The sequence below is a fragment of the Dasypus novemcinctus genome, chromosome 2 (genome assembly GCF_030445035.2).
Source record: "Dasypus novemcinctus isolate mDasNov1 chromosome 2, mDasNov1.1.hap2, whole genome shotgun sequence".
Lineage (NCBI taxonomy): Eukaryota > Metazoa > Chordata > Mammalia > Cingulata > Dasypodidae > Dasypus > Dasypus novemcinctus.
The window spans coordinates 129,345,331-129,367,371 of record NC_080674.1 but is presented as its reverse complement, the minus strand read 5'-3'; the positions used below and the strand labels follow the sequence as shown (position 1 = coordinate 129,367,371).

Sequence of the window (22,041 nt, the reverse complement as noted above, 5' to 3'; positions counted from 1 at the left end):
AAGTCAATCCATTTCTCATATATTGCTCCCAGCAACTTTTAGCAAACTAAAATAGAAATGCTAAAAAAAAAAGTTACTAGGCCAAAGATATGTGACATAAGAAAGTACCATAAACTTGGAACTTCAGGAATGAGAAAAGTCATGGAAATGGTAACCAACTAGGGAAATTATGGTAGACTATTTTTCTTTTCTTATTTATTTAAAATAAGTATGACTACTGAAAGCAAAAATTATAATATTGATAATGTTTTCAATGTATGAAGATGTAATACACAGGGTAACTATTTTTAAAAAAGCAGGGGAAGTAAAGGACCTATATTATTATAAGCCTTCTGAATTTTACTTGAAAAGAAAATATTAACTCTAGTTGAACTGTAAAAGGTTAGCTATGTATATCCTAATCTCTAGAACAACCACTAAAAATATAAATAAATATAGTGATGTATAGATATATATTGATAAAGTCACAAGCCAAGTAGATAAAATAGAATACTAATAAATAACAAAATACAAAAAAAAGAGAGAAAAGGAGAAACAGGAAAAACACCAAAGGGAAAATAATAAATAAAATGATAGATCTAATCCAACCACATCAATAATTACATTAAATGTAAGTGGTTTAAACAAACCAAATAGAAGACAGAGATTGTCAGATTGGCTATAAAAATAACTAGACAATAATATGCTGCCAACAAGAAACCCATTTTAAATATAAAGACATTGATAAGTTTAAAGGATGGAAAAAATGTCATGCAAACAATCAAAGGAAAGCTTAACATCAGGTAAAGTAAACTTGAGAATAAGGAATATTAAAACAATAATAAAAGGGGGATTGCATAATGATAAAAAAAAGCTGCTTTACCAAGAAGACATAAATGTCTATGTGGCTAACAACTGAGTTTCAAAATACATGAAAAACTGATTGAATATAAAGGAGAAATTTAAAATTTGCAATTATACTTAAGATTTCGAATTTTTTTTCTCTCTGTAATCAACAGAACAAGTAGACAATAATAAGGAAAATAGAGAAAACCTGAAAAACAGTATTAACAAACTTGACCAAAATTTATAGAACACTCCAACACCAGGCCACACATCCTTTTTACATGCATATGGAATATTCACCCCAACAGACCATAATCTGGGCCAGAAACAGATCTTAACCAATTTAAAATAATATCATAAAATATTCTCTGACCATCATCAAACTAAACTAGAAATCCATAATTGAGAGCTATATGGAAAAATCACAATAATGTAGAAATTAACACACTTCTAAATAATCATGGAACAAAGACGAAATCACAAGCAAAATCAGAAAACATTTTAAACTGAATGAAATAGAAAACACAGTATGTCAAAATTAGTGGAATACAACGAAAGCAGAGCTTGGAGAGATACATACCTAAACACTAAGCTCTTAAAAGAAGAAAAATCTCATATCAATAATCCACGTTTCTATCTTAAGAAAGGAGAAGAACAAATTAAACCCAAAACAAGCACAAGAAAGGAAATATAGGTAAGAGCTGAAATCAATGAAACTGAAAACAGAAAAATAGAGACAAATCTATAAAACCAAAGCTGATTCTTTGAAAAGATCCCAAGTGACTGTAAACCTCTAGTCACACTAGAAAAACAGAGAGAAGACTGAAATTACCAATGTTAGGGGTGAAGAAGGATGGGCATTACCTACAGACCTCATGGGCATGATAGGATGATAAAGAAGTATTATGAAAAACCTTATGTTCATAAATTTGACAACTCACACTGAAGTGACAAATTCCTTAAAAGACATATGTGGCACCAAAGTTCACCATGAAGAAATAGTCCAATATCTATTAAAGAAATTAAAGTTGTCATTAAAAGCCTTCCAACAAAGGAAACTACAGGTTCAGATGACTTTACTAGTAAGTTCTGTCAAATATTTAAGGAAGAAATTATTCCAATGCCAAACAATTTCTTCAGGAATACAGAAAAAGAAGGAACACTTATCAATTCATTTAATGAGGCCAGTTTTCCTGATGCCAAAATCAAAGCCATTACAAAAAAACTTTACATATATATTTGTCATAAACATGGATACAACCTAAAAAGAGTAGTAAATTGCATCAGTATTATATAAAAAGGATAATATATTATACCACATGTAGTTTCTCCCAAGAATGCAAGGCTGATTCAATATTTGAAAATCACTGGATATAATTCACTATATCAACAAACTAAAAAGAAAACATATAATCACCTCAATAGATGCAGAATAAGCATTGGTAAAAATCTATCTCCATTCATGGATAAAACCTCCCAGCATACTAGAAATAGAAGAGAACATCCTTAATCTAAAAAAGGTCATCTACAAAAAACTTAAAGTTATCATTATACTTAAATTCCTCCTCTGATCACAGTAAAGGCAAGGATATCCACTCTCATCACTTCTTGTAAACATTGTACTAGTGGTCCTCACTAGTGAATTAAGGCAAGAATAAAAAGACATAAAGACTGGAAAGGAAGAATAAAAGTCTCTTCAGTCATAGAAAACATGATTATTTATGTGGAAAATCTCAAGGACTCTACAAAAAAAACCCTACTAGAACTAAGGAGTAAGTTTACACGATAGCAGGATATAGGGTCAATATGCCACTAATGAGGAATGGAAATAAAAGAATAAGTCTCCCCAAACTAATTATGGAAAAATTGATACAATCCAAAGAAAAATTTCAGCTGATTTGTAGAAATCAACATTTGATTCTAAAATTACATGGAAAAGACTAAAGAACTAGAATCACCAAAACCATTTTGGAAAAAAACAAAGTTTAAGGATTCACACTACCTAACCAAGTAATCAAGGCAGTGTAGAACTGGCAAAAAGGATAGACAATAAATCAATGAAACAGAATAAAGCAAATTTTTTTCGTGTTTTTTTTGCAGGAACCAGTTGAATTTCTCATAGAAGTTCCTTACAATGATGGTGGCTTGGCTTGGGTCTGGGGAGGGGGTAGCCAGAACCTCCCAATACTGCCTGAGATTCCAGGGGTTGGGAATAGAAACAAAAAAACTTAAGATTGAGGCCACTGCTATGCCCTGGATTTGACACCCAGAAAGAATCATATTAATCAGGAAAACAAAACCACTCTAAACTCTGTGATTTTGTACTCTTTAAAAAAAAGAAAGAAAAATCAAATGACAAAAATAAATGCGGAGTGGATGTGGCGCAAGTGGTTGAGCACCTGCTTCCTACATGGGAGGTCCTTATTGCCTTGTAAAAATAAAACAAAACAAAAAACCCAAACATCAAGCAAACAAACAAAAAAACCAACTCAAGGGAGCCAATGTGGCTCAGTGAGTAAGTGCTGGTTTCCCACATCTCGAGGTTTAGGGTTCGATCCCTGGTTCTGGTACCTAAAAAAATAAAATAAATGCCTAAGCCAGAGCTCTGAGGATGAAGGCCTGTCGACCCAGAGATATGGTTGTAGCAATCAGAGTTTCTTGATCAGCTTGGGGTTGTGAGGGAAAAATGACCTCTTGTCTGGTCCTACAATCCTTGCTTGGAGCAGGCTCCAGTGAGGTCCCAGGAAAGGGATCACACCTGGGGATGAAGCACTTAGTGAAAAGTAAGAGACAGAATCTGCTTTTGACTGGGGCACAATAGAAAATCAGTCACCTTCCCTAAAGTAAGGGAAGAACATTGTTCTCTAGAAAAATCACATTTGCCAAGAAGGCAGATGCTGGTGCTTATTAGTATGTTGATTTAAGGGTGAGTAGAGAGGAGGAAAAGGGAGAGGTTGGGGTGGGGACTGACTCAGCCCTTCCAGCTTTCCTGGGTGGTCATTGGAGACACAGAAGTTCAAGTGATTTTTGACAAAGATGCAAAGAAACCCAATATAGCAAAAGACTAGTTTTTCAGCATATGGCACTGGAATAAACAGATATTTACATGTAAAAACAGAAACAAAAATGAACCTTGTCCCATATCTCATATCTTATTAAAAAATCAACTCAAAATGAATTACAGGTCTAAATGTGAACCTAAAAAAAAAAGGATAAAGCGTCTATAAGGTAATATACGCGAAACCTTTGTGACCTTGGTTGGGGGAGGGAAAGTCACATATTACCTCTAAAGTACTATCAATAGAAAAAAATGGATAAATTGGACTTCATCAAAATTATAAACTTCTGCTCTGTGAAAGACCATTATGAGAATGAAAAGACAAGGCACAGGGAGCAGATGTGGCTTAAGCAGTTGAACGCCTGCTTCCCACATGGGAGGTTCTGGGTTCAGTCCCAGGTGTCTCCTAAAAACGAAAAAAAAAAAAACCCCACAAAACAACACAGAAACAAATGAAAAAATCAACTCGGGGAGCCTATGTGGCTCAGAGGTTGAGTGCTAGCTTCCCACACACGAGGTCCGGAGTTCAATCTCCGGTCCCAGTAACTCAAAAAAAAAAAAAAGGGGGCGGGGGGGGGGGGGCAAAACATTTGACACTTCACCATATTCAGATGGTAAATAAACACATGAAAAGATACTCTGCATCATAAATCATTACGGAATGCATATTAAAATGATATTAAAACCAGAAGATAATTAACACACCTGTTACAATGGCTAAGAGTCAGATGTGTGCTAGTAAATGCTTAACAATCAGATCTGGGTTCTGAAGAAGAGACCCAAATTTTTAGCATTTCCTTATTACTGTGATGTAAACACTCAAGGTGACCAACTGCCAGCTACTAAATACAGAGTAGTAAGAGATATATTTTCCACCATACAGGTAAAATACATACATTACTTCAGGGGAACAGAGCATAGTGAAACGTAAAAGCAATAGGAAGGGATAGCCTCTCGTATTTAATACCTTTATTTTATGTATAACTTACTCAATTTTTAAGTTATATCATTTACAGTTTAATAATAGCTGTGCTTAATAATCAGCTCACAAAATTCCTGAAAATTTAACAATCTTTTCTTGCAAGTCAATATAAGCCAACTCCAGTTCACCACTGTCTAACATAAAAACTGACAAGAGAAATGGATGAGGCTCAAGCAGGTGAGCACTGGCTTCGCCACATACGAGGTCCAGTGTTCAATCCCCAATCCCAGTAACTCATACACCCACAAAAACTGACAATAATACCAACTGCTGATAAGGATGGTAGAGCAATTAGAATTCTCATTCACTGCTGATAATACAAAATGGTACTGCCACATTCAGCAGTTTCTTTAGAAAGTTAAGCATACAACCCAGCAATCTCACTTCTAAGTATTTATACAAAAGAAATGACAATTTGTGTTCATACAAAAACCTGTACGTGAACGTTTAAAGCCACTTTATTCATAAATGCCTGATATTAGAAACAACCCAGATGTCCCTTAACTGGTGAATAAACAACTCTGGTACATCCATACAATACTAAATTCAAGGAAAGTGGGTGTAGATTGATGATTTAAGGGTCTCCTTTCCATGTATGAGGTCCCAGGTTCAATTCCCAACACCTCCTAAAAAAACAAACAAAAAACTCTAAATTCAGTAACAAAAGGGAATGAACTGGGAAGTGGATGTGGCTCAATGACTCAACTTCCACCTACCACATGGGAGGTCCTGGGTTTGGTTCTTGGTGCCTCCTGGAGAAAAGGAGCAAAACAGGGAAATCTGTGCAATGGACAGGCACTGAGAGCTGATGTAGCAAGATAGCACAACAAGGAGACACAAAGAAGAAAGACAATGAGAGACACAACAAAGTAGGGAGCTGAGGTGGCAGAAGCAATTGAGCACCACTTCCATATGGGAGGTCCCAGGTTCTCTTCAAAAAGAGAAGAGGAGCAGACATAGAGAGCACAGAGCAAATGGGCACAGAGAACAGTGAGTGCATAAAAAAAATGAGGGGTGTGTGTGTGTGAATAAAATCTTAAAAAAAAAGGGGAATGAACTATTGATATATGCAACACATGTATGAATCTCAAATCTTTTTTTAAAAAAAATTTATGTATTTATTTATTTCCCCTTCTTTCCCCACCCCGCCCCAGGTCCCAGGCCCCAGGCCCCAGGCCCCAGGCCCCAGGCCCCAGTTGTCTGTTCTCTGTGTCTATTTGCAGCGAGCTCTTTTGTCCGCTTGTGTTGTTGTCAGCGGCACGGGAATCTGTGTTTCTTTTGGTTGCATCATCTTGTTGTGTCAGCTCTCTGTGTGTGCGGCACCATTCCTGGGCAGGCTGCACTTTCTTTCACGCTGGGTGGCTCTCCTTAAGGGGCACACTCTTTGCGCATGGGGTTCCTCTACGCAGGGGACATCCCTGTGTGGCACGGCACTCCTTGCGCGCATCAGCACTGCGCATGAGCCAGCTCCACACGGGTCAAGGAGGCCCGGGGTTTGAACCGCGGACCTCCCATGTGGTAGACGGACGCCCCAACCACTGGGCCAAGTCCGCTTCCCCTCAAATGTTTTATACTAGGTGAAAGAAGTTTCAGACTGGGTGACATAACGAAAATCTGGAAAAGGCAAACCTATAGGCAGAAAACATGTAAGTGGTTGCCAAGAAGCTGAGAGCGAGAGGGGTTAAAGGAAGAGGTGAGGGAATTTTAGGGGTGATGGAAGTTCTCCATATCTTAACTTTGCTGAGAGTGAATTTTATTATATATAAATTTTACCTCAACTAAAAATACATCAGAGGGGTAAAAAAAGAATTCATTTTCATAGGCAAGTGGGTATTTGTAAAATTAACATTAAGGACAAACTTTATTCTTTTCAAGAAAAAATCTACAAAAAATGTTAAGTATCCCTCCTCAACCAATTTTGTAGAATATAAGTTTTTACAGGCACTAAAAATAAACCATTCTGAAATCCTTAAATATAATGGTTTTAAGGAAAAGTAGTCAACTTGAGTTAGGCTCTTTTTAAGTATATTTCTAATAATTTCCCATGCATGCTGCCTTTAAAAGCCTGGTCACAAAATATTTTTCCTCTGAAACATAGATAATTCATAATAAGATTTTTAAAAAATTAATACATTTAAAGTTAAAAGCCTACCTAAAGATTAGAATACAGAACAGAGAAAAGAAGTTATACAGTTACTACTTGTTGTACTGGAACAACAGACATTAAACATGTTTTCAGTTCATTTTTATCAAAAGGATCTCTTGTCTTATTCTACTTCCTCTTCCTTGATAACATTACCCACTTTCAGGATTTCAAAGATTATCTCTATGCCATTATATCACTCCTGTCCACTGTACTTTCTTTGTTTCATGTGTGTATTTCAATTACACATGTATCACCTGGTATTGTTGGTATTTATTTAAACGGCTCCATCTGTCTCCTTTCGGTTCATACATTCAACGAGGTCAGGTACCAGATTTCCAAAGAGCTGGATTGAGTATTACCATTCAATGTATTTATGATGAAGCTTACCCCCGAATTTACATGTCTAACTTTTCTATCATTTCTAGCCACTTGATGTTATCTTCAGTGGTGTAATATATCCTCCAAATGATAGAAACCTATTATTCCTTTCCCAAGAATCACCTGAAGAGAGGGAGGCATTGTAAATCTTTTAAATGCCATCTTTTAACCTGTTCTTGCCTTATTTCCCTTCTCTCTTTTAACATTTGCACTGCCCTTCTTAAAGCCTTTAACTTCAGACTGTTAAAACAGCATCCAAGTCATCAACCTGCCAATGGTACCTGCCCCTAGAACTCATTCTTTGGACTACATTAATCTTCCTGGGTGACCATGTTCCTGCCATGCGAATCTCCCAAAGCTCTCACCTGTGTAAATAATAAATTTCAAAGCCCTTCACAATCTTACTCCATTATTTATGGATCCTTAGAATATGGACCGAACCTTAGGTACTCTTGCCATTACCTCCTTCGAAATTTCATCTCACCCTTTAAGGTCTCTCTTACATACCACCTTCATGAACTTTTCCCAGCCAATAGAAACATTTATTGCCCATCTATTATGTCAGCATCCTTAAGAAGAATTAGAATCTCCTTCCTGTTTCACTTATTTATGTGTTTTCAGAAAATATAAAAGCCTGTCTATATTAGACTGTCTGTACACCACTTTCTTTTCTAGCAGAGATATTTGTCCTCAGTTTAAAATGTCTTGCAGGAAGGAACTTTACAACTTTCACAGCACAATAACCAACATAAATTTAAAGTAATCATAAAACTTCGCAGACTTGCTAAAAACAAGTCAAGTACCATATTTTAAAATAAGACTTCAATTAAACAGAATGTTTAACATACACTGTATTCTAGTTCAACTAATTCAATTAAGTTTCTTCAGATCTTTGCTGATGAAAACTTTTATATCTGAAGGGGAACACAGATCTTAGGGTTCTGGAGAGAAACTTTCAACACCTGCTAAGGTATAGTATGCAAAAAGGGCTAAAAGGGTACTAATCCCTAGAAAATATATTTTGACAGACGATTTTTACTAATCCTTAGAACATGTTGGTTTTGACAATCCAGCAAGCATTTACTAAAATACCAATGTTCAAGATTCTGTGAGAAGCACAAAGATGATTAAGGCACTATCTCTCTCCCAAAGAACCATATAAAATAAGGGGAGGTGTTGGCAGAAAACCTGCACATAATTAACATAATGTGGTCAGCGCTGAAAATGGTTCCCGGAAGTTTCAGGTAACTGAATTTCATCTAATGGATACTTTACAGTAATTTCCAACTATATGATACTGAGTAAACAAGCCAAGAGAGCATACGAAAATGCACTTTATAAGGAAATACAACCCAAAGAAAACTATCCTTAAAGAAATTTGCTTACATTTTAATACATATATACACATTTAAAATTAGGCGATCAGGTAAGCTTTCATCAAATGCAAAGTAATTCAAACGTGAATCAGATATAGGAGGCCCAATACAGTTAAGTTCAGAGTGTGTTCCCTTTGACAAAAACAGGAACACTCAGCTTTTGAGATCGCTGACCATGCGAGAAAAGAGGAAAAGGAGGCGGTGTTTTGTTTTTCTTTCTCCACTGGTAACTTAAAGGAAAAAAAAAAAAGCGGTTTCCTGTACTACTCTTCCCTTCAACATCATATTTCATAAATACTATGGCTCTATGGCTCTTACAAAGCCTAGAGAGGAAAGAAGACAACAAAAATGGGCAAATGCAGCTACTTATTTCAACAGTCCAACAGAGGCACCTCCCTCAAGGGGAACTAGCAGGGCACGAAGAGCCGTGACTGGAAAAGTGCATCCACACGCTCGCGACAGACGCCCGGCCGCTCGGCCCTCACTTCAATCCTCTCCCCTTTCGGGGGCACCTCTCCCACGGGAAGGGAAAAGCAAGCTCCTCTCCAAAAGGACTGCAGAGGCCCCCGGAGAACGAGGCGAGGTTTCCTGCGACCCAAAGCAAGGCATTCTCCGGCCTGGAAGGAAAGGTACTAGTGACACCGAGGAAGGCCAGCCGAGCGGGGAAAGGCGCTACGATGCTCCGTCTGCTACGGGCCCCTCAGAGGATTCGGTCGGCTCTCCGGCCTGCAGGCTGCTCTCCTGGAGGCCTCGCAGCCCCCGCCCGGCCTCCGCTCACTGACAGGCACCCGGCAGGGGGCCACGTCACAGGTGTCGCCCCCAGCGGGTCTTAGCAAACCCGGGGGGTGGGGAGGGATAGGTCTGGGTAGGAGAAAGGCACCCAAAGGTGAGTCGCGAAGCAGCTACAGAGCGCAGCCCTCGGACAAGCGGGCTCACCTCTAGGGTGGAGACAGTGCTGGTGAACAGGTCCTCTCCGTCTTCCAGGTCCTCGAAGTCGGTGGGCTTTCCGTCCCCCAGCGGAGGAGGATCCCTCTCGGCCGCCATCTTCGCTGGCTCACAAGACTGCGCGAGCCGGGCTCCGCTCGCCTGTCACGTGAGCGCGCGGGGCGGGCTCGCGCGGCGGCCTCCGGGCTTCCCCTCGCCGGCCCCTCCCACGGCTTCGCCCCGCCCCCCAGACCCACCCCCATCTCGTGATGGTGCTGGACCTCTACCCCCGGGGCTCCCCCCTGGACCCCAGCCCCTCCCCCTTGCCCTTTCTCCCACCTCCAGGGCTGGGTTTTGGCTTGTCGAAATATGCAGCCCCCAGGGGGTGTGGAGTTTTTCTTTCTGGAGTAATGAAATGGTTCTGAAATTTTTTGTGGTGAGCAATGCCTCACATTGTGATCATACTAAAAGCCTTGATTATACATTTTGGTCAGATCGTATGGTATGTGAGTATATATCTCAATAAAACTGCTGAATAAAAGCCAGAAATAGCAGCTCTGTACAGCAGGGAAAACAGATTGAGAGGTGAAGAATTTTCTTGTTTACTTCTTTGTCTGCTTTTTGTTTGTTATTGAAATAATGAAAATGGTCCAATCATGACTGAAGTGATGAATGCACAATTATGTGATTATACCAAATACTATTGATAGTACCTTTAAAAAATATATGCAGCCCAAATCCATCCTCCTTATCACCAATTTGCTGTACTGACTTTTGTGGAAGAAGCTTAGACTTTTATTACATCTTCTTAACCAAACTAGGCCAAGGAATTTTTATTGGCACTACTGTTTTAAAATCTCCTTGAGGAAGCGAAGGAGCTTGGGGACCTTTGGACTTGAATTATACCCAGACTATGGATAAAATTAGTTATTGGTGGAAGACGATACATTCATTTAAATCTCCTAGCTCTGTGCAACATAACTTTAAACCATGATGGAAATGTTTATAGCTTTGCCGTCCACTATAGTACTGATGGCCACACGGGGCCAGTGAGCACTGCAATGTGGCTACTGTGACTGAGGAATTAAGTTTTTAATTGTATATAATTTTAAATGATTTCAATCTAAACAGCCACATGTGACAAGGGGCTACCTATGGGACAGTGGAGCTTTTGATAAGGTCCCTGAGTAATTTGTTTTTACTCTGATTTCACCATGAGTGACACCAACATTTTTCCTCAATAAAGTAACAGTCAGAAAGGCTAGAGAAGGGACAATTAGGAAAATCTGTGTATGATTGGTAACAGCACCATATGCAGTTCTCCATGGAAGAAACTTCAAGTTCCTTATCAGTAAAAGAAGGAAAGTTACATAACCCTGGTTATGGTCAGAACCAAATGAGAAAAATGTGAAAGTGTTCTGAAATGTGCTATACCAATGCAAGGTATGTTCATGAAAAATAAAAAGACTATACAGATTACAGCCTTACATTACAATTTTGCTAGAAGTACAAAAACAAACCAAAAGCACCTTCACAGAGGTTGGTGTGGGAATAAGAAGGCCTGGGTTCTGCCAGCTACATGCAGAATTTCTTCAGATTCTCTGGATTTATTTATTTTTCAAGTGGTTGGAGCAGGAGTTTAACCTAGTCACTAAGATTTCTTCAACCCCTAAATTTCTACAGTTCTACAATTATTTTCAAGAAGCAGTAACCCAAATCTGGACTAATTTAAGTAAGTATACCCCAGTCAAAATATTGCTTAAGTAAATTTGGTGAATGGACCAGTTGTCACAATCCTGCTCCCATCACTGTTGCTTTCTGGAGCCACTGCTGTCTGCCTGCCTAAGAATCAGCTATCTGCCTCCCATCACCTATGGTCCATCTGGAGTCTATTATTGTCAGCAACAATAATATGAAAAACTATGAAAGTTCACAGTTTAACTTAAGGTGATTCTTCTCTGTATCCTTAATTTCCCCCCTATACCTCTGTTTATTGCTTACTGGTTTCTGTCCTGTTATTGTCATGTATAGTCCCAGGTTATCTTTTTTATTGAACATTTAAATTAGTTGGAATACAGGTCCTGCTGCCTATAATAGATACCCATATTAACAGTGGCTTGAAAAAATGTTGAAGTTGAATTGTTCCTTAAGTATAAAGGTTTGATATCTGAAAGCATATAACAGGAATGGAATAAAGTTTAAGGAGGGAAGTGGACTTGGCCCAATGGATAGGGCATCTGCCTACCACACGGGAGGTCCGTGGTTCCAACCCCCGGCCTCCTTGACCCTTGTGGAGCTGGCCCATGCGCAGTGCTGATGCGGGCAAGGAGTGCCCTGCCACACAGGGGTGTCCCCCGTGTAGGGGAGCCCCACATCCAAGGAGTGTGCCCCATAAGGAGAGTTGTCCAGCCCGAAAGAAACCGCAGCCTGCCCAGGAATGGTGCTGCACACACAGAGAGCTGACACAGCTAGAAGATGCAACAAAAAGAAACACAGATTCCCTGTGCCACGGATAAGGATAGAAGTGGTTACAGAAGAATGCACAGCAAGTGGACACAGAGAGCAGACAATGGGGGCTGAAGGGGAGGAAGGGGAGAGAAATAAATGAAAAAATAAGTTAAAAAAAAAAGTTCAAGGAGAGGTGTTTGCCCTAAAAATGAGGAGGGATACTTCTTCCTCAGAGAGTGAAGAAATGGAAATGACAGTGTTAATAGATGGCTCTGGGTTCTAGGTTCCTGACTTATGTCACATAAAAGAATTTAAGGGGGAAACAGACTTGGCCCAGTGGATAGGGTGTCCGCCTACCACATGGGAGGTCCACGGTTCAAACCCTGGGCCTCCTTGACCCATGTGGAGCTGGCCCATGAGCAGTGCTGATGCGCGCAGGGAGTGCCCTGCCACGCAGGGGTGTCCCCTGCGTAGGGGAGCCCCCCGCGCAAAGAGTGTGCCCCATAAGGAGAGCTGCCCAGCACTAAAGAAAGTTCAGCCTGCCCAGGAATGGCGCCACACACACAGGGAGCTGATGTAGCAAGATGACACAACAAAAAGAAGCACAGATTCCAGGTGCCGCTGATAAGGATAGAAGCAGTCACAAGAAGAACACACAGCAAATGGACACAGAGAGCAGAAGAACTGGGGAGCAGGGGGGTGGAATAAATAAAAAATAAATCTTTAAAAAAAAGAAGAATTTAAGGACACACCACAGGGTAGACAAGGGACTAAAGAGTTCATTAAGAAACAAGAAAACGAGAAAAGTACATGGCCTGAGGCATGTACAGTGGGCATGCGGCAGAATGAGATGCACACCTGGGAACCCAGGTCAGAGCTTTTTAAAGTTTTTCCTCCTCCTCCTTCATAATGTTGGGGGAGGGGCTCCAGCTGTTTGCTGTTTTGATTGATTACCCTACCTGTCATTTCTCAGAGGACAATGGTGAGGCCTTTTGAGGGTATCTAGGGCTTTCCCTTGACCTGAATGAGATTCTCATTCCAAATGGGACTCTTGTGCCTGGGATCTCACGGGTTCCTTCAGGAGGATTTCAGGTGGGATCTCAACGGCCATGGTGCCTGCCGGCCATGGTGTCTGTTGGGCCAGAGCTGTGACCCAAGACTTCCCTTTCCCTGTAATAACCTACCTCAATGGTTTGTATGTTAGCTATTGCTGTATAGCAAATTATCCCAAACTTAGTGGTTAAAAACAACAACCATTATTATTTCGCCTAAGTCTACAGGCCAGCAGGGCAGTTCTATTAATCTTTGCCAGATTTGGGTAACCTTTGTTTGGGGCTTTCTTATGCATGGATGGTCAGTCTCTGGATTGGCTGGGGGCTGGCTGGATTAAGATAGTCTTGGTTAAGACAACTCAGCTTTACTCCATGTACCCTCATCCTCCAGCAGGCTACATTGGGCTTTTTTTCAAGGCTATAGCAGGATTCTAGGAAAGAAACAAGGTAGTGCTTTTGAAACATTTGCAAAAGGAAGTCACAAGGCCAGGCCCAAGTTCAGAATTGGAAAAAGGACTACAAATTATAAGGCAAAATATGTGGGAAAAGGGAGGCCAATAATTGGGGCCATTAATGCAATCAGTTTACCACAAGGTGAATGCAGTTATAAACTTGTTTGTAAATATAGAAGCAGAAAATAGAAAAAGACTACAACCAAGAGCAATATGTTTGTTTTCTCCAGTATCCAGTGGGTGGCATGAGGAGATCAAAGAGTCAACAGGTCCTGTGAAGAAATGGAGAGATCATTCAGGGACATATGAGGGATTGACAAATAATATTGGAAGCCTGAATGAAATGAACGTCATAAACTTCTGGTGCCAACCATCTCTACATTTGTGTGGTTTTCTTTAACCACTTAACAACTTAGGTGTAAGAGTAGAGATGAGTGGCTGGATTGATTCAAAGTTAGATATTTTTAGGATGAGTTTGATACCAGGACCTTGAGGCCCCTCAACAAGGAGGAGTGAAGAGAAATATTTGTCTTCCCGTGACCTGGTGGGATAGCAGGTGGTATGTATCTCAAAGAAGAAAAATTTTTTTTCAAGACTATTAAAAAGTTACATAAAAAATGAAAAAATTTTAAAAGTTATATTGTAAAAGTGGCACTTGGAACTCAAGACAAGCTATATAGTTAGTGAAAAGCAACTTATTTGTCAAGACAAAAAGGATAAGGGAGCTTCCTGGGAAGAACCTAATAATGTGGGAATATTTATTTGCATAGGATTTAGGTTTCTGGGAGGTATATTGAAAAGGGTCAAGATGGAAGCCAACTATGTGTGAAGGGTATGTGGGAGGGGAAAAAAACAGGTCAGAGAGATGCTTAAGAAGCCTTATCCTTGAACATAGCTCCTGGTGAGTGAATGATACACAGGGTTGCAACTGTGAACAAATAAGATTATTACGATCTCCTTATATTGGAAAAATGATCACTTGGTTGCTTAAGTAATGACTCAATATCAACAAGTGAAAATGTTTAAGATTCTTATTGAAGGATAGTGGAAGTCATAATAACTGTTTAAAAAAGAGAGAGAGAGAGAAAGCAATTCAGCTAGCCAAAAATCATGTTCTCTTTCTCACAGGTAATAAATGCAAAAAAATAAATTATTATTACTATTAAAATAGTAGTGATCCCCTAATCATTGCTGTGATTAATAGCTGTGAAATGGTGATATAGCTGTGACTCCTGTCTCAGTTCTTGAATTGTAGGAGAATCTTACAGACTAAAAAATTCCTTTCAAAGTAAGTTTCTTCATTTGCATTTCTTGAATGCCATAAAGGGGGACATGTGGATCACAACAACACTTAAAACAAAAATGACTGTTAGTGGATGACTCTGGAATCTGGGCTTCTAGGTTCTTGGCTTATGTCATGTAAAAGATTTTATGCACATGCCATAGGGTAGGCAAGGGAGTAAAGAATTTATTAAGAAACAAGAAAATGAGAAAGTACACGGTCCAAGGCATGGACTGTGGGCATACTGCAGGGTGAGTTGTGCATGTGGAGCCCTAGGTCAGGGCTTTTTAAAATCTTTCCCCCTCCCCTTTCCTAATGTTTGCTGTTCTGATTGGTTGCCCCACCTGTCATTTCTCAGGGGGGCCAATGGTGAAGCCTTTTGAGGATATCAGGGGCCTTCCCCTGACCCTGAACAGGATTCTCATTCTAAATGAGATTCTTGTGGCCAGGATCTCACAGGGTCTTTCCAGCAGCCTTCTGAGGTTTCTGGACAGGGCCTCATAACCAGGTGGTCTGTCTCTGTCAGCCATGTTGTTTGTTGGCCATGTTGTCTGCCAGGCCTGCCACCTTCCCCCTCAACTCTCTGCTCAGAGAGTTTACACACTTTTTCTTAAGGGGGCGTGGAAGGGCAATGGCCATTCTTCTATAATTACTTCCTGCTGGTTAGGGGTAAAAAGGTGTAAAACCCTCTGGTTATTCTATTGTAGTTGAGGGAAAACAGGTCTGGCACCCTGGTTGAAACTGGATGAAATCCCCGTATGACTAATAAGGCATTCTGTAAGAAATGAACTTAATTAGGATTTTGAAGATACATGGTCCTACTTAAAAGGATAAAGAAGATGGTGATAAGCAGGTCCAAATAGGGGACCAGCCATAACATATTGGACCATGAGAGTGAGAAAGGTTGGGTAGCTTCAGAGGCTGCATCCTCCCAAAGTTGATGGGGAACAGCATTCTTTTTTGAGTTCTTTTATGCTGTTGATTAACTCTAGGGAGATAGTGTGGTAGATCTTTTCGGTTTGGTATAAACTGCCAATTCCATGGTGGTGGTTATGCCTAGGACAGCTAGAAGAGGTATGGAGAGAGGCACTGCCCTAGATGTAAACTCACAAAGGTAGTATAGCAAAAAGAAGAGAAGCCTTTCCTTTGTCCAATAGGCACATTCTGTAATTTCTTAGAAAATGAATTAAATTTATGAGGACTTTTAGCATGTTTATTATTTCTCTGCATATGATGTAGAATGGAAAAGATATTATCATAATCATGAGGCATATGGGTACAGTACTTAATATTAGTTAATGTACAAATTCCTCTGAGCTGCAATTAATAGATCTAAACTCTAGATTTGCAATACCATACATGTCTCTCCATGCGAGCAGGTCATAATACCAATTCTGTTGGCTTAAGTTTTGTTCACATTACTCTGGTAATTATGGCTCCACTTGATATGTCCTTCACATAGCCAGCATGCTGGAGCACTCTTGGTCCTGAGAAAGACTAGGAAGATAGTCTCCAGTGTTTCACTGGCCTGGTGCATAGTGCCCTTTGGCACTATGAAACAGAGGCAGTCTGGAGACAATATACATTGTGCATCTGGCCATATCAAGTGATTGCTGGCTGCTGCTACTCTCCATCCACTTCAGGAGCATGTTCAGTTCAGAAATAGAGTAAATAGCTTTATTGTTTTAGGGGTCAGTGACCAACCTAGCCAATACCTTAAATGGAGAGGCACCATGCAATATACTGAAGGGGTTTGAATGCACAAAAGAGCATGAAGATACTGAAATCTATCTCTTAATTTTTATACACTTTCTAGGCACTTCCAATGCAGTTTATAACATATCAAATGAACTTAACTAATTTATTTCTTTGCTTTTTACTTTTACATCTTTACCATGATGACATTAATTAACAGGTATTTTACTTTAACAGTACAGGAAAAATTAATTTCTCCATTATTTTATGAAAACCTAAGAGTCTCAGTGGAATCAAGATCAAGGTTATATTTCTTTTTTTTTTTTCAGGACCCCAGAAAAAGCCAAAGTACAACAAGGTTATATTTCTATACCAGCACTCTAATAGGCAGATTGAGGTGGCCTCTGGCAGGTTTCCCTGTTATGAAGTTACTTAGTTATTAATATCAATTTAAGTTTCTAATTGATAATGCCTTCCTGGAATTAGCCATTTAAATACTTCAGATTAGACAATGCTTTTATAAACTTCTTATAATTAACCATAACTATACAGACTAGTTACTTTACATTTAAATAAGCATATTAAATCATAATTAGCAACAAATGAAATTTACCTTTTTCTTAATTTCATTAAACATGAACTTACAATTTTTATCACCTTAAAGATTTAATACATATAATGCTAATTTATTTAATTAATATCCTATATACCAAGGGAGATTATACCCAAACTAAATAAAATGGAAACAATTATAGTTTTTTCAAGGAATGTTCTTTTTCCTTCTTTACAAGAGGCTAAAACCACTTTTCTTCAATAAAATTCTAAAACTGAATAATCTTAAAAGCATAGTGACTGCTAGGTTCTGGAATATATTATAATTGTTTAATTTATTTTAATTAAAATTTAGAAAAGATCTTTCTATAGCTTTCAAGGACTTTTCCTTTCAGAAATTTAGTTATAGGATTATTAACCACCCTTATTTTAAAGCTGTTAAAAAGTTTAAATTGGAGAATTACACAGCAAACTGATTCTTAACTCCCCAGGCTAGAAGACAGTGTTTTAATCTGCCACACCTAGCTCCTCCCTCATAGCTCTTGGAAAGAGAAGCCCTGGGGGCTGGGTATGTAAAAAAAACTTAGGAAAATCTTTTTCCCTTTCCCAATAGTTTCTATATTCAGATTTCTATATGACCTTTCTATCCTGCTTAGCCTAATTTGGGCTCCAGGAATATATAACTACATATTTAATTTGTAACAATCTGAATAGAGCTCTTTTAAGAATTTGCATTTGTTAATTTGATATTACCTTCCCAGTGTATTAACGTATACACTGAGCAAATAGGTAGACACAAATAGGGAGTTAGACACAAACACACAACTCACTGATATTACTTATAATTTTCATTATCTTACAAAATAAGTTTAACTGTTAAATAATGTTAGAGTCAAAAGATCTCTTTGAAGCCTATTTCTAATTACTCTAATTAGCACTGAGACCATGCTGTTTTGCACAAGAATCTCATTCCTTTTATTATTGCCTTATAACCAAATTGTTCCCAATGGTTTAAAATACAATTTACAACATTTTGTTTTACTTCAGAGCTTTGCCTACTTCCCATTTTGACTTTGACAGACCTTGGATCAGTAAGACTAATTCCAATATATACTCACTGAGGTCATTGACATCTCAGGGAAACCTGGTTTTTCTCATGACTTGCTGCTTTTAGGGACATCAACACTTGAGGTGAGAGGCCCCCCAGTCCTTGGAGATAACGGGACTCCAGTGGCTGATGGACTGGAAGAGCGGATATTTGACCCCAACGGTCAAGAATTCCACCAGACAGCAATCTAGTCCACACCTGGAGTCAGAAGAGAAAGTAGGGTCATTAATACTAGTTGAAGGACAGGAGACAGGGTTTCTTAAATTTGCCTTCCCCTGAGTCATGGGGGGGCCAAAAATTGTCATGAAATAACCATAAACAAAGGCAAACTCAGTTTAGAATGATCAGAATAGCAAGCATAAGTGAGGGTGTGGCTAGAACAGAGGTAAATTAGTCTAAGATTACCATTATTATAGCAGTTCTAGGCTAAATCCACCTAGTTATGTTACTGGATTTTGTTTAGGTTTTTGACTATGCTGCAGAAATGAATTTCGAGAGCATGTTGGGTGAGTTAGGTAATTTATTCATTTAGGGAGGGAAGAGAAATGGGAGAATATAACGGATCAGGGGTCCCAGGTAGTGAGGAAGGAGCTGGAAAGTGATAAAGCGGGCTGATTTACAGACTTCAACTCCCCATTATAGGTTATAAATGCCCAGGTTTACTTGCATGGCCGTATGGCAGAGGAAAAATGGTGAGAGCGGTGCGCAGGGTAGAAACAGGGAACCACTGGCAAGGGAGCACAGGAAAGAGAGAGCTTAGGCCTTGTGCCTGCCTTTTTGAACTTTTGATTATCCCACCCCTTTGCCAAAGGCAGGGGAGGAGTTTGAGGGGTTTACCATTTTGATTGCTTATTTCTCCCATCAATCTCCCATGAGGGCTAAATGATAAAGTTCTTGGGGAATACCTGGGGTTTCTCCTGGCTTCTGGAGGAAGTCATCCTCTGAGTGGCAGAATCCTGGGGAGGCTCTTTCAGCACCCGTCTTGGGGTTACTGATGTCCATGTGGACTTCCTGCCAGGTTCCAGATCCGTTTATTGATTCCCTATTTTACTAGCTTGCTTCAGTTATAGCAATTTCATATATTATCCTTCTGCTGTTTTATAATAAAAGGCATCGATATAATGATCTTAACTCTTAGTTATAGTTTCTGGTAAGTTTTTACTTTAGGCACTTTTGTTTGTTAACTAAGCAACTAAAACAATTTTATTAGTAACAATGTTGATGTGTTCCAGCTTTTCCAGCAGTTGAACCAATTCCACTTGTGATTTCATTTATATGTCAAATTTAATTGCAAGATGGTATTGAAATGTACAGACTGACTTTTAGGTTACCTTTTACCATTATCCAATCTGTAACAGGCAAACCCCAAATCTGATTTACGAGTTCTTAGGCATGAGAAGACTGAGATGTTAAAGCAAGCACAGGTAATAGGAGAGAGAATTTTACACACTTAGCATAGGAAAAGACTTGACTTTAGAATCACCTAGACCCATAGCTCCCAGTGTCCATCCACAGCAGAAAACTCGTGCAGGACCCTCCAGTTTTGCTCCTTCAGGAAAATCCCTGGGCAGCTGCTAGGTGTGGAGCTAGGGGGTCCAGAGAAGCCCTGCCCCTGATAAGACACAAATTGGGACTGCTCTGTGGGACCTGCATCCTATTAGTTACCTCCTGCGTGGGGTAAAGCCCTCCTAGGCTTTTTCACTGGAAGGTTTGACGTGTTATAAGGGAATAGTCCTGGAGCTAGAAGTAGCCAGGAACCTTTAAATCTTAATTGTTGGCTTTTGAGGAGTTTCCTTATCCTACAGGGGAAACACATAGATCATGATTCCCCATTCATTCCCCTCATTAGGCACAACCAAGGTTAGAGAGTTCTGGAGTGAAGGCTAGGTCCAAGTAATTGGCTCCCATGTTAATTAAGAAATTAACAATCTTACCTGCCATGTCAAGGGTCACCTGAGGCCTTGGTTGATGGTTCATCTGTGGCTTCAGGCCCCTTCCATCCTCCCTGGGGGCAAAGCCCCAGCAGTCTGTGGGGTGAGCAGTTTGAGGCCCAGTTTATACTATGTAGAGCCTGGATTTGGGTAACCCTGACATGCCTTTAAGAGAGGCAGTTAAAATGTGAGCCTGTCCCATACCCTGCGCCTGCCCTTTCTTACCTTCTCCACCTTGGCTGTGTGCTTTTGATTGTTGAAACTGAGAATGCTGGTTCTAAAAGGGAATTAAGAAGTTTGGGGGACCAGGGACCATTTCTGCAGCTTTCTATGGATATCTAATGCAGACTAGCTGGGTTTCTATTTCTACATTGCACGTCCGAGTACTTTCCCTGAACTCAATTATAATTTGACTGGCTTGGTAGTGCATTTCCTCATCCCTTTAAAGAGACATGACCACATAGTCTCTGGCCCTCAGATCTGCCTGTCCTCTCCTTCTATCTTACACAGGCTTAATTGGAATTCAGGGTCCCATGCAGAGACCACTTTCGGATATATTGCAGCCACGTGTTGTGTCAGGAAAAGATTAACCTCTTCTTTTTTAGACTATCAGTAGGCTGGTTGTCCCAATTCGAAGTTGCACATTATATCTTAGGGGAGGATAAATGCACCTGTCGTCCTGGGTGTCATCCTGGTTGAATGGATTGCTCGCTAAGCCAGCATCCTGGAGGTTGCAACCCCTGCTCACTGTCCCCATGTTCAGGGGATCGGGAGCCTTATGCTCTGGGCATCCCCAGAGTCTTAGAGGTCTTGGGAGACATCTGGGTCCAGTTCCCAGATCTTAGGTCCCCAACCGGGCTTTTGCCCTAGGAACTGGACTGGCTAGGGACATTTCTTTTGCCTACTTTGCAGAGGTCTTAGGAAATAGCCATGACTTAGCTCATCTCAGGGCAACTCCCAGGGACCATGTTCTGCAGATAAACCCTATATTAAGAGGCATTAAGAAGCAGAGACTGATCTGTGGCTTACAGGCAAATAGCCTCAGGGGCCCCAGAGGTAATGGTTTCAGAGGAACTTCAGGGCCTCTAGGGAGCTGAGTAAAGAATGAAACTCCTGGCCAAGGATGAGAATCTCAGGGCCTAGCTAATGAAACAAAGGGCACAGGTAGGCTTTAATTGAAACTCACCAATCTCTGGCAGGGTCAGGGAGTGCCTTTCTCCTCGCTTGGCTTGCCAAATAATGTTAGTGGATGGCTCTAGTTTCTGGGTGTCTAGGTTCTTGGCTTATGTTGCACTAAAGAATTTAAGGACTCACCATAGGGTAGGAAAGGAAGTAAAGAGTTTATTAAGAAACAAGAAAACGAGAAAAGCACACGGTCCAAAGCATGGACGGTAGCTGTACTTCAGGGTGAGTTGTGCCCGTGGGGCCCCAGGTCAGGGCTTTTTGAAGTCTTTCCCCCTCCCCCTTCCTAATGTTTGCTGTTCTGATTGGTTGCCCCACCTGTCATTTCTCAGGGGTCCAATGGTGAGGCCTTTTGAGGCTATCCAGGGCCTTCCCTTGATCCTGAACAGGAATCTCGTTCCAAATGAGATTCTTGGGGCCGGGTTCTTGCAGGTTCTCTCCAGCAGCCTTCTCCTCAGGAGGTCTGGACGGGGTGTCTCAGTCATGTAGACTGTCGGCCGTGTTGTCTGTCGGCTGTGTTGTCTGCCAGGCCAGCCCCCTTCCCCTTTCACTATATTAACCTGCCTCAAAATAAAAAAATCCCTTATCCTTTCCCCGTCATATTTTTTCTTACTATAAACCTCCATCGTGCCTCTCTCACTCCAAAATGT

At 40.2% G+C, this 22,041-nt stretch overlaps 1 protein-coding gene across 1 annotated transcript in view; it reads right to left on the bottom strand.

Annotated features, from left to right (window-relative positions):
* Positions 1–9,890, bottom strand: part of SNX2 (sorting nexin 2) — a 63,747-nt gene extending 53,857 nt beyond the window's left edge. The window contains exon 1 of the mRNA XM_071209681.1: positions 9,702–9,890. Coding sequence (XP_071065782.1) covers positions 9,702–9,809 — 108 coding nt within the window. The 5' untranslated portion in view covers positions 9,810–9,890. The remainder of the gene's footprint in view (positions 1–9,701) is intronic.
* Between the last annotated feature and the right edge of the window lie 12,151 nt (positions 9,891–22,041).